The sequence below is a fragment of the Balaenoptera borealis genome, assembly GCF_965194805.1.
Source record: "Balaenoptera borealis genome assembly, chromosome: 2".
NCBI lineage: Eukaryota > Metazoa > Chordata > Mammalia > Artiodactyla > Balaenopteridae > Balaenoptera > Balaenoptera borealis.
In genome coordinates this window covers 30834881-30849150 of record NC_138867.1, presented here as the reverse complement: position 1 = coordinate 30849150, position 14270 = coordinate 30834881, and the positions used below count along the sequence as shown (strand labels likewise).

Sequence of the window (14270 nt, the reverse complement as noted above, 5' to 3'; positions counted from 1 at the left end):
AATCAGTTATACATATACATATGTTCCCATATCTCTTCCCTCTTGCGTCTCCCTCCCTCCCACCCTCCCTATCCCACCCCTCTAGGTGGTCACAAAGCACCAAGCTGATCTCCCTATGCTATGCGGTTGCTTCCCACTAGCTATCTATTTTACATTTGGTAGTGTATATATGTCCATGCCACTTTGTCACAGCTTACCCTTCCCCCTCCCCGTGTCTTCAAGTCCATTCTCTAGTAGGTCTGCATCTTTATTCCCATCTTACCCCTATGTTCTTCATGATCTTTTTTTTTTTTCTTAGATTCCAAATATATGTGTTAGCATACAGTATTTGTTTTTCTCTTTCTGACTTACTTCACTCTGTATGACAGACTCTAGGTCCATCCACCTCACTACAAATAACTTAATTTCATTACTTTTTATGGCTGAGTAATATTCCATTGCATATATGTGCCACATCTTCTTTATCCATTCATCTGTTGATGGATGCTTAGGTTGCTTCCATGTTCTGGCTATTATCTGTGGTTTTATGTGTGGCTTGGATTTAGATTATGAGAGCTGTAAGCCTGCTTGTTTATAGGCTGAGGGGAAGTTGAGGAGTAGGTGAAGATGAGAGAGAATGCAGCGGTGTTTCCTGGAGGGAAGGTGATGGGAGAAGAAAGGGCCAAAGGCACAGGTAGAAAATTCGGAGTCGAATCGTAGACGGTTTGTTGCTTGAACCTTCAGGCTAGGATATAAGAATGCACGTGGGAGCAAGCAAGTTTATAGAAAGGTCTTGCTTGACAGCTTCTGAGGGGCATGAGGCAAGATTGTCTATGAAACAGAGTGAGGGGTGTAGGAACTGAGTGAGGAAATTGAGAGGAATGGGAATTAGAGTGGCAAAGGAGAGAGGGCCTGAACGTTTAGGACACCAGCAGAAGTAGGACCCTGAATTTCCTGCGATGTCTGTCCACCAGCGGTGGGATTTTCTTTACCGCTTCTCAGCTCTCTGTGTTGGAGCAAAACAGTTCTGTTATAGCTTTGATCGGACCTGGGACTTTGCTGTGTGTGTGCAGCAGCGGAAGGGGAGGAAGGCAAGCAAAGTGAGGGGGAAGGTGAGAGAGGGGTTCATATCCTCAACCCTGTGCTCCAAGCTGGGTAGGAAGAGGAGGATGAGATCTGAGGGGGGTGACACACTTGAAGATCATGGAGGGAGGAGACTGAAGTGTTCATGGGAAGGGCGGATGCAGTGGGGTCAGAAATGGAAGAATTCCTAGTGAAGAGGAGGCTCGTGGTGCTGGCCTGGGGCGTGAGTGGGTGCAGAGGAGCGCAGATGAAGGTTCCGGGAGTTGTGGCGATCAAGAAACTGAGACGCTAGTTTGTTGGGTTGCACACAGGGACACAGAAGGCAACCTCGGTGATGGCAGAAACGGAGGCTAGATAGAGGCCTAAGACCTCAGTGGAGGCGGTGGAAGGACCAGGAGGTCAGCAGGTGACAAAAAGGAAAAGGGGCCGAGCGGATGGTACCAGAATTTCTGAGACTAGAGGATGAATGGCCTGGATACAGCACTGGGGAGGGAGGAGACGAACCCTTGAGGGAAATATAAGGAATGCCATGAAAACAAGGTGTTGGATTCTTAACCTAGTGCATTTCCTTGAAGTCGTAATTGATTCTATGATGATCCGTTGCTCTATTTTCCTTTATCTCCTCAGACATTCCGCATCGCACCCTCGATGTGCATCACTAAACCAGAAGTTGATTTTGCAGTGGAAGTGTTCCGTTCTGCCTTAATCCAACACATGGAGAGACAAGCCAAATAAATTTTTTGAAAATAAAGAACCACAAGCCTCAAGAACTTCCCACTTATGTTCAAGGGTTAATTTGAGAAATTTCAGAACCACTGGTATAAGTTGTAAATTGTTGACTGCCTACCAGCCATATTTGTTAACGGAGCCCCTGTTACCTTGAGAAAGCCATCCCTCAGGAAAGGATCTGTATCCCTAGCTCAGAGAATAAATCCTAATTAGTCTAGATTAGTTATGCTAATTTTATTCTCCTTTGGGGTGAATGTTTACACCTGAAATGTGACATGATTCCTGCAGGAAAATATTTTGGTGGAGGTGTCTTCAGGAAAAGTTTTCTTCATCTCCGGAAGAGATGTGTTCGTCTTGCATTGAAGCATCAGATGTCACGGTAGGACTGCTCCAACCACCGTCAGCCACTTTGCGGCCCTGAGGACAAAGCTTATTTGCTGAGGTTGGAAGGTGGAGCGAAGCTGAGTCCTTAGTGATGTCAGTGGGCCACTGATTTAACCAATCCTGGAGCTCCCTTACCTTGGGGCTTCTTGTTATCTGAGAAAATAAATTCAATGCATTGCACATGCCTTTTTCATTTAAGTTTTCTCTTATTGCAGCCACAAGCATCCTGGGAAATGATGCAGAAAATACCCCACGTAGATAACTGTCCTCTCCTTTAACTCCCCTAAAATGTCTGTCAGAGCCTCCTTTGTTTCCACTGCCATCATCCCACGCTGGACTAAATTCTCATTACTCTTATTATAATAGTCTCCAAGACCAGAAGTTCCCAAACTTTATAGTCATTAGAATGCACATTCATAGTGCTTCTTTCCTATATGTATGCACTATTTGTCTTAAAATTGACTTAATATTTTTCCTTAATCTGACTTTTTCACTTAGATGTATTTGATAGTAACGTTTCTATTATTATAATAGATGAGAAATCAGTACTACTTGTCACAACTGGAAAGTGCTCATAAAATAGAGTGAACACAAAGCGATGCAATTCAGGTGTAGCAAAATACAGTTTCTTGAAGATGTTCTCAGCCTGAGGCTTGTTCTCTCTTTGTTCAAAAGGGAGTTTAGGGGGAAAAAAAGAGCTTACAGAGTGTTTGAGGAGTGTAAAAAGATACTGGCAAGCTGAGTCCCTCTCCTTAACACAAACAGAAGAAGATGCACAGAACTGAATAAGAAGTAACTCTCTCAGCATGTAATTTGATGTTTATTTAAGCTGTGTCCCGGTTTGAAGCCACGTCCTAATGGTTTACCCCAAGGTGTCAGTTCCACTAAGATAACCCACACCTCACTGCCCGATTTGTCTCCCTCGGGCGTTGACTTAAACATGTCCTTCTCTTGCACAAAACCTTCCGGTGGCTCCCCATTGCCTCCCAGATAAGATCAAAACCCCTATAAGAAGGAGTTTAATGCCCTCTAGTATCCAATATCCAAATAGAGCAAACACTTTAGAAATGCTCTGCTTGGGCGCAGTGGAAAGATGATTGGATTACGAGCCAAATAACCTGAATTCTAAACTCAGTTCTCCCATTTATTTGGTACAGATGACCTTGGGCAAGACTTTTAATCTCTTTTTAACCTCATTTTGTTCCCAGGCAGATCAATACTTGTCCTTCCTACCTCCTGAGAATCAAGTAGCCTAACAGATGGAAAAGTGCTTGCAAACTAGAGAACTATGCAAATAGCAATTTCTTCCTTTCAAGCCACATTTCCCTTCTTTCCTTCACTACAGAGTCTCCCAAGAGCAGCCTTTGTGCTCCTGTATACTTCCTTGCTTCCCGTTCATGCCTCAACAACTAAGACCCCATTCTGGCCTCTCGTTCCTTGACAACTGCCTTCGCAAAAGGCCACCAGTGACTTCCTTATGGCCAAAACTTAACGTTTCCTTTGAATGTTGTTTCTAAACAACTGCTCCTTCTTGAGTTGATTCCCTCGGCTTCTGCAATGTGGTCCTTTTATCTCAGATGGCACCTTCGTAGTCTCCCCTGGCAACTCCTCCACGACAGGGTTCTGTCCTGGGCCATCTCTTCCTCCATGCTGGACTCTCTCCCTATGGGCAACCTCATCCACTTAGGAGATTTCCCCTATCTTGACATACTGATGACTTGCAAATATTCATCTTCAGTCTCAACCTTTTTGCTGAACCCCAGCTCCAAGGTTCTAACTGTCTGGACACCTTCATTTGGATGTCACAAGAACACTTCAAATTCAACATTTCTAGCACAAAACACACTAAATTTCTCTCCTACAATGAATTCTTTCTTGATTAATGAGGCTTTTGTCTCAGGCTTAACATTTAGGGCATTATTTTTCTCCAAGTTATCTTTTTGCCTTTCATATGACTACATCTCATAAATACTTTCTCCAACGTAATTTTTCCAGTATGGCTCATTTATACCAAAACTGCCTTAATTTGTGCCGTCATCTTCTTTCCTGAACTATTTCAACCACCTCCTAACTGGTATTCTGGACGCCTTCCCAATCCATTTTCTACACTGATTCCAAAGTCAGTTAATTAAACGATAAGTATGATCACATCTCTCATCTTTTGAAGGCTTTGAGGGCTCCCTATTGCTCATGGAACAAAGTCCAAATTCCAACTATTATGGTATTCAAGAGCCTTCACAACTTGTCCCCAGACCAAGTTTTCATGCTTTACTCCCTTTGCTCCTTTCATGTCATGCATATTGGTTCTTAGCTCCTATAATTCACTCTACCTGGTACGTTCTTCTGCTCTTCTTTGTGAGTGAAAATTATGGGTTCAGGGAGATTGGACAAGAAAGCCAACACTTCTTTGTTATTCTTCAAGGCCTTCCCATTTTCAGTATTTTTTTCCTTTCAAGATAAAGAAAAAGGGGGAGGGATTTCCCTGGTGGCTCAGTGCCTAAGACTCCACACTCCCAGTGCAGGGGGCCCAGGTTTGATCCCTGGTCAGGGAACTAGATCCCACATGCATGCTGCAACTAACAGTTCACATACCACAACTAAGGAGCCCGCTGGCCACAACTAAGGAGCACATGTGCCACAACTAAGGAGTATGCCTGCTGCAACTAAGACTCGGTGCAACCAAATGAATAAATTTAGAAAAAGAAAAAGGGGGAAACATTGAAAATAATGTTTATGATGACCATTTAGAAATTTAATAAAATATGAAGGGAAAACAACAAAATACAAATTTAAAACAAAATAAAAGCAAAAAAAGGTTTCATGCTTAGGCCAAGATCCCTGCCAGGACACCCTCTCCTGGAAGAAGGAGGCTGAGGGATTTAATTGTTCAGATAAATTCACAGAACATATTCCTTGTGGCTTCCTGAGTCCTACAGGATCTTGTGTACATCTAGGAGTACACCCTGTTAGTCTCCCACCTCCTGGAATCTGTGTAGAGTAAAAGCCAGCAACGGAATTCTGAAACATAGCCAGGTCCTAGGTCTCATTTCTTGACTATGAAGTTTGTATAACCCTATCCAAGTGCTCTGACCAGGATAAACTGCTCCTCTTTCTTGAAGAGCATTTGGGGATTTAAAATGTGTAAGCCATCGGAGGTATGGAGCAGAAAGGGCAAACATTGTGGCCTTGATGCATGTATTCATTTCTTTCACTAGTTTATAAACATGATGGATTCCTACTTCTTTCCATCTGGAACCATGGGTAGGAGTTTAGCACCACCATTTCTTGCCCTTCCATTTTCTGCTCTACCCACAGGAGGTGGGATGTAAGCCAGCTTACATAAGACAAGAAGCCCACATGCTTGCCAAGCTCTTTTTTATTTCCTTTCTTGTTGAAACTGCCTGAAGTGAAGCTAATGAACACTCAGCTCACGTAAACTTCTTCCACACAAGGAACATATTGACAGTTAATCATGTGATGAGAATATAATATTAAAATGTTGGCAACTGTTTAAAAACCCTTGAAATGACAATCCACTCTGGAGGGAGTAATTAAAAAAAAATCACATCAAACTTTGATTATACCATTAATAATAATAATTATAAAGAGATGTAAAATAACACTGATAAATTGGTAATACAGTAATAAACTATGCTCTTATTTGTGTTTTCAAGTGCCATCTTTTACATCAGTGTAGTTTTTAACTTTCTAGTAATTCAAAGTAACCTCAAAATGTATCTCTAAACTATGGGAGGACTTGATCCTTCTTCCACCTTTAAATCCCACTTAAATCTCATCAACATTGGTCACTTCATCATCACTTAGTTCCAGAGCATCACAGTCAAGTTTCAAAAGTAGGTTTGAAGACTCTGGGCCGTGCAGCAGCAGATTGCTCGGGTTAATTAAAGCTGAAGCCTCATTTCCAGCTGAGGCACAAACAGTCAAAATGGTGCAGCTTTGCCCATTAAAAACAGGAATACTAGAACAAAACACCACAAAGTATCTCAACAAAAACAAAAGGGCCACCTAACTTAGCAAGAGTGAAGACACAGAACCAAAGGCTCAATTATGCCAGTACCTTTAGGTTTAGTTCAGATGAAGGTAGGTCATCCTGGTCTGACTGGTGACAGACGTAAGGAGTGTTGGCAGAACCGGAGGCATTGTGCTAGTAATCCAGGACGGAGAACATAGAGAGACGTCAAAACACAATTCAATCAAGAACTGGTTGGGGAGGGTCATTGCAGACAGCAACTAATGAAAACACAATGTGCAACAGAGAGAGCCTGCACAAGCTCTCCACCTGATTTGTTTTGGGCAAATTAACCTCTCTGAGCTGAAGCTTCCTTGGGTCCAAAAAAGGGGATAATATAATCCCATGGATCCCTTGGGAGGATTTAAATAAGCAAATACACTGACAGCTGCTCAATTAATATTAACTCTCTCCTTAGTGTCACTTTCCTTTTGATACAGAACTTCCTTAGTTGCACTTGGCTCTCACCATCTTGGGATAATGTTGATTCCTGTGGATACATCTTATCTCCTAACCAAACTCTAAAATCCTGGCAAGGTGACCTTGTCTTCTCCATCCTCATATACATCAGGCCTAACAGAGTGTCCCTCACCAAAAGGCAAAGACTAACTCCTGATGGTGCTGTATGCATTTTATCCATAGGTGGTACAGTGTCACCAACAGCTTAAGGCAGCAATTACCCATCTGAAATAAATAATTAGCCATCTGGGAGCTGAGATTGGAAATGACTCTGTGTTTGCAGCCGTGTGGTTGACAGGGTATTGGTGCTCTGGTCGGGTGTCTGGCCTGAGCCTCTGAGGTGGGAGAGCCGAGTTCAAGACATTGGTCCACCAAACACCTCCCAGCCCCATGTAATATCAAATGGCAAAAGCTCTCCCAGAGATCTCCATCTCAACGCTAAGACCCAGCTCCACTCAACCACCAGCAAGCTACAGTTCTGGACACCCCATGCCAAACAACTAGCAAGACAGGAACACAACCCCACCCATTAGCAGAGAGGCTGCCTAAAATCATAATAAGTTCACAGACACCCCAAAACACACCACCAGACATGGTCCTGCCCACCAGAAGGACAAGATCCAGCCTCATCCACCAGAACACAGGCACCAGTCCCCTCCACCAGGAAGCCTACACAACCTACTGAACCAATGTTACCCACTGGGAGCAGACACCAAAGACAACGGGAACTATGCACTTGCAGCCTGCGAAATGGAGACCCCAAACACAGTAAGTTAAGCAAAATGAGAAGACAGAGAAATACACAGCAGATGAAGGAGCAAGGTAAAAACCCAACAGACCAAACAAATGAAGAGGAAATAGGCAATCTACCTGAAAAAGAATTCAGAGTAATGATAGTAAAGATGATCCAAAATCTTGGAAATAGAATGGAGAAAATACAAGAAACGTTTAACAAGGACCTAGAAGAACTAAAGAGCAAACAAACAATGATGAACAACACTATAAATGAAATTTAAAATTCTCTAGAAGGAATCAATAGCAGAATAACTGAGGCAGAAGAATGGATAAGTGACCTGGAAGATAAAATAGTGGAAAGAACTACTGGAGAGCAGAATAAAGAAAAAAGAATGAAAAGAATTGAGGACAATCTCAGAGACCTCCGGACAACATTAAACACACCAACATTCAAATTATAGGGGTCCCAGAAGAAGAAGAGAAAAAGAAATGGACTGAGAAAATATTTGAAGAGACTATACTTGAAAACCTTCCTAATATGCGTAAGGAAATAGTCAGTCAAGTCCAGGGAGCTCAGAGAGTCCCATACAGGATAAATCTAAGGTGAGACACGCCAAGACACATGTTAATCAAACTATCAAAAATTAAACACAAAGAAAAAATATTAAAAGCAGCAAGGGAAAAACAACAAATAACATACAAGGGAATCCCCATAAGGTTAACAGCTGACCTTTCAGCAGAAACTCTGCAAGCCAGAAGGGAGTGGCAAGACCTATTTAAAGTGATGAAAGGGAAAAACCTACAACCAAGATTATTCTACCAAGCAAGGATCTCATTCAGATTCGATGGAGAAATTAAAACCCTTACAGATAAGCAAAAGCTAAGAGAATACAGCACCACCAAACCAGCTCTACAACAAATGCTAAAGGAACTTCTCTAGGCAGGAAACACAAGAGAAGGAAAAGACTTACAATAACAAACCCAAAACAATTAAGAAAATGGTAATAGGAACATACATATCAATAATTACCTTAAATGTAAATGGATTAAATGCTCCAACCAAAAGACGTAGACTGGCTAAATGGGTACAAAAACAAGACCTGTACATATGCTATCTACAAGAGACCCACTTCAGACCTAGGGACACATACAGTCTGAAAGTGAGGGGATGGAAAAAGATATTCCATGCAAAGGGAAATCAAAAGAAAGCTGGAGTAGCAATTCTCATATCAGACAAAATAGACTTTAAAATAAAGACTAATACAAGAGACAAAGAAGGACACTACATAATGATCAAGGGATCAATCCAAGAAGAAGATATAACAATTGTAAATATTTATACACCTAATATAGGGGCACCTTAATACATAAGGCAAATGCTAACACCCATAAAAGGGGAAATCGACAGTAACACAATCATATTAGGGGACTTTAACACCCCACTTTCACCAATGGACAGATCATCCAAAATGAAAATAAATAAGGAAACACAAGCTTTAAATGATATTTTAAACAAGATGGACTTAATTGATATTTATAGGATATTCCATCCCAAAACAGTAGATTACACTTACTGCTCAAGTGCTCATAGAATATTCCCAGGATAGATCATACCTTGGGTCACAAATGAAGCCTCAGTAAATTTAAGAAAATTGAAATTGTATCAAGTATCTTTTCTGACCACAACACTATGAGACTAGATATCAATTACAGGAAAAAAATCTGTAAAAAATACAAACACATGGAGGCTAAACAATACACTACTAAATAACCAAGAGATCACTGAAGAAATCAAAGAGGAAATCAAAAAATACCTAGAATCAAATGACAATGAAAACATGATGACCCAAAACCTATGGGATGCAGCAAAAGCAGTTCTAAGAGGGAAGTATATAACAATACAATCCTACCTCAAGAAAGAAGAAACATCTCAGATAAACAATCTAATCTTACACCTAAAGCAATTAGATAAAGAACAACAGAAAAACCCCAAAGTTAGCAGAAGTAAAGAAATCATAAAGATCAGATCAGAAATAAATGAAAAAGAAATAAAGGAAATGATAGCAAAGATCAATAAAACTAAAAGGTGGCTCTTTGAGAAGATAAACAAAATTGATAAACCATTAGCCAGACTCATCAAGAAAAAAAGGGAGAAGACTCAAATCAGTAGAATTAGAAATGAAAAAGGAGAAGTAACAACTGACACTGCAGAAATACAAAGGATCATAAGAGATTACAACAAGCAACTATATGCCAATAAAATGGACAACCTAGAAGAAATGGACAAATTCTTAGAAAGCACAACATCCCAAGACTGAACCAGGAAGATATAGAAAACATAAACAGACCAATCACAAGCACTGAAGTTGAAACTGTGATTAAAAATCTTCCAACAAACAAAAGCCCAGGACCAGATGGTTTCACAGGTGAATTCTATCAAACATTTAGAAAAGAGCTAACACCTATCCTTCTCAAAATCTTCCAAAATATAGCAGAGGGAGGAACCCTCCTAAATTCATTCTATGAGGCCACCATCACCCTGATACCAAAACCAGACAAAGATGTCGTAAAAAAAGAAAACTACAGGTCAATATCATTGATGAACATAGATGCAAAAATCCTCAACATAATACCAGCAAAGAGAATCCAACAGCACATTAAAAGGATCATACACCATGATCAAGTGGGATTTATCCCAGGAATTCAAGGATTCTTCAATATATGCAAATCAATCAATGTGATATACCATATTAACAAACTGAAGGGGAAAAACCATAAGATCGTCTCAATAGATGCAGAAAAAGCTTTCAACAAAATTCAACACCCATTATGATAAAATCCCTACAGAAAGTAGGCATAGAGGGAACTTACCTCAACATAATAAAGACCATATATGATAAACTCACAGCCAACATCATTCTCAATGGTGAAAAACTGAAACCATTTCTTCTAAGATCAGGAACAAGACAAGGTTGTCCACTCTCACCACTATTATTCAACATAGTTTTGGAAGTTTTAACCACAGCAATCAGAGAAGAAAAAGAAATAAACAGAATCCAAATCGGAAAAGAAGTAAAACTGTCACTGTTTGCAGATGACATGATACTATACATACATAATCCCAAAGATGCTACCAGTAAACTACTAGAGCTAATCAATGAATTTGGTAAAGCAGCAGGATATAAAATTATTCCACAGAAATCTCTTGCATTCCTATACACTAATGATGAAAAATCTGGAAGAGAAATTAAGGAAACACTCCCATTTACCATTGCAACAAAAACAATAAAATACCTAGGAATAAACCTACCTAAGGAGACAGAAGACCTATATGCAGAAAACTATAAGACACTGATGAAAGAAATTAAAGATGATACAAACAGATGGAGAGATATACCATGTTCTTGGATTGGAAGAATCAACATTGTGAAACTGTCTATACTACCCAAAGCAATCTATAGATTCAGTGCAATCCCTACCAAACTACCAATGGCATTTTCCACAGAACTAGAACAAAAAATTTCACAATTTGTATGGAAACACAAAAGACCCCAAATAGTCAAAGCAATCTTCAGAAAGAAAAACGGAGCTGGAGGAATCAGGCTCCCTGACTTTGGACTATACTACAAAGCTACAGTAATCAAGACAATATGGTACTGGCACAAAAACAGAAACATAGATCAATGGAACAAGATAGAAAGCCCAGAGATAAACCCACTCACCTACAGTCAACTAATCTATGACAAAGGAGGCAAGGATATACAATGGAGAAAAAACAGTCTCTTCAATAAGTGGTGCTGGGAAAACTGGACAGCTACATGTAAAAGAATGAAATTAGAACACTCCCTAACACCATACACAAAAATAAACTCAAAATGGATTTGAGACCTAAATGTAAGACCAGACACTATAAAACTCTTAGAGGAAAACATAGGCAGAACACTCTATGACATAAAACACAGCAAGATCTTTTTTGATCCACCTCCTAGAGTAATGGAAATAAAAACAAAAATAAACAAATGGGACCTAATGAAGCTTCAAATCTTTTGCACAGCAAAGGAAACCATAAACAAGACGAAAAGACAACCCTCAGAATGGGAGAAAATATTTGCAAACGAATCAACGGACAAAGGATTAATCTCCAAAATATATAAACAGCTCATGCAGCTCAATATTAAAAGAACAAACAACCCAATCCAAAAATGGGCAGAAGACCTAAATAGACATTTCTGCAAAGAAGATGTACAGATTGCCAACAAACACATGAAAGGATGCTCAACATCACTAATCATTAGAGAAATGCAAATCAAAACTGCAGTGAGGTATCACCTCACACCGGCCAGAATGGCCATTATCAAAAAGTCTACAAACAATAAATGCTGGAGAGGGTGTGGAGAAAAGGGAACCCTCCTACAGGGTTGGTGGGAATGTACATTGATACAGCCACTATGGAGAACAGTATGGAGGCTCCTTAAAAAACTAAAAATAGAACTATCATACGACCCAGCAATCCCACTACTGGGCATATACCCTGAGAAAACCATAATTCAAAAAGAGTCATGTACCACAATGTTCATTGCAGCTCTATTTACAATACCCGGAACATGTAAGCAACCTAAGTGTCCATCGACAGATGAATGGATAAAGAAGATGTGGCACATATATACAATGGAATATTACTCAGCCATAAAAAGAAACGAAACTGAGTTATTTGTAGCAAGGTGGATGGACCTAGAGACTGTCAGAGTGAAGTATGTCAGAAAGAGAAAAACAAATACCGTATGCTAACAGATATATGAAATGTAAAAAAAAAAAAAAGCGTTCTGAAGAACCTAGGGGCAGGAGAGGAATAAAGACACAGACATAGAGAATGGACTTGAGGACACGGGGAGGGGGAAGGGTAAACTGGGACGAAGTGAGAGAGTGGCATGGACATATATACACTACCAAATGTAAAATAGATAGCTAGTGGGAAGCAGCCGCATAGCACAGGGAGATCAGCTCGGTGCTTTGTGTCCACCTAGAGGGGTGGGATAGGGAGGGTGGGAACGAGACGCAAGAAGGATGAGATTTGGAAATGTATGTATATGTATAGCTGATTCACTTTGTTATACAGCAGAAAGTAACACACCATTGTAAAGCAATTATACTCCAATAAAGGTGTTAAAAAAAAAAATTAGTCATCTGACATGCACATGTGTGTGTATTCAGAAATATAAATTATATATATTTAGAAATACATAATATATATTTAGAAATGTATATATAATTAGAGACATATAATATATAAAGAAATCTGTATTTAGAAATATTATATATATATATATGTACACACATATATATTTAGATTTTGGTAATAAAGTACCAGAGGTAACTTTAGAAAGAAAAGGAAACCACTCTTGGGTGAATTGTGAGGTCGTAACATCTGAAGGAGGATCGAGAGGGCTCCCAGGCATCTCTTATTCATCCTCCAAGGGGGTTGCAATTCTATGCACTCTCCTCAGGCCCCCAGTTCACACCCCTGCCCTTCTCACTCTCAATAAGTGACTGTTGTTTATCAGAAGAACATTGAAACTATCCAACAAGGATTCTGATCATATCACTCTCCTGCTTAATACCTGTTTGATGCCTTCCCTCAGGCCTGTCTCTGGCTTGCATCCTGGCCTGGTGGCCCTGCACCTTTCCCTGGCTTCTGCACGCCTGTCATGCTGCCCTCCAACCGCCCCCCACCCCCCTGCCTATCTCAGGGCTGCTGCACCGTGTTCTCTCCTCCCGGAGCCCTCAGACTTCTTCACCTGCTACCTCTTCCTCATCCTTCCCAGAGCCGATAACCACATTCATGGTCAGGTTATTATTTTACATAAACCTTCCCCCCAACACACACATATTCTCTAGGATCTAACAGCTTGAATTGTTCATTCTCTTCTGGATTTTCAATTTCTATATTCTTCTTTCTTCTTCCTCTCAGCCTAAAAACATGCCTCTCCCTCCATTAAAAAAAAAAAACAAAAACAAAAAAACCTTCTTTCAAATGTATATCCTTTTCCTAAAAGTGATGCTTCTAAGAAAAAAATCCGTGGGGCACTGCCACGCCACTTCCTCACTGCCACTCTCTCAGTACTCCCCAGGCTGGCTTCTGTGAACCTATTCTTGCAAAAGTGACCTACAACTCCTGTGATGGTTAACTTTATGTGGCAACTTGACTGGACCATGGGGTGCCCAGATATCTTATTAACGTTATTTCTGGATGTGTCTGTGAGGGGGGTTCCTGGAAGAGATTAGCATTTGGATTGGTGGATTGAGTAAAGCAGATGGCCTGCCCAAGGTAAGTGGGCATCACACAATGTGCTAAAGACTTGAATAGAACAAAAAGGTGGAGAAAGATTGGATTCGCCCTCTCTGGCTGACTGCTTGAGCTGGGACATCCATCTCCTCTGCCCTCAGCATCTCTGGTTGTCAGGCCTTCAGACCCCCAATGAAATCTACACCAGCAGCCCCTGAGGCTCTTGGGTCTTCAAACTACACCACCGGCTCTCCTGGGTCTCCAGCTTGCAGACAACTGACCAGGGCACTTCTGTCTGCATAGTCACATGAGCCAATACCTTATAATAAATTTAGATATAGATAACATATAGATATGTAGATATCGATATATAACTGTATCTATTTCCATCTACATAGCTGTGCACATCATTATACACTTTATACACATATGTATATCATTATATACATAGCTCTCTATATATACCTGTATATATATATATATATATATAGCTCCTATTGGTTCTGTTTCTCTGAAAAATCCTGACTAATATTACCTTCTAACTGCCAAATTCAGCCCTCACCTCACTTAGCATCTCTGTGGCACCTG

The 14270-nt window shown here is 40.4% G+C and overlaps 1 protein-coding gene across 2 annotated transcripts in view; it reads left to right on the top strand.

The window, feature by feature from the left end:
- Positions 1-2355, top strand: part of AGXT2 (alanine--glyoxylate aminotransferase 2) — a 49527-nt gene extending 47172 nt beyond the window's left edge. For both annotated transcript variants that reach the window (XM_082382380.1, XM_082382381.1), the window contains exon 14: positions 1690-2355. In XM_082382380.1, the coding sequence (XP_082238506.1) occupies positions 1690-1797 (108 nt within the window). In that variant the 3' untranslated portion in view covers positions 1798-2355. The remainder of the gene's footprint in view (positions 1-1689) is intronic.
- Positions 2356-14270: the final 11915 nt, after the last annotated feature.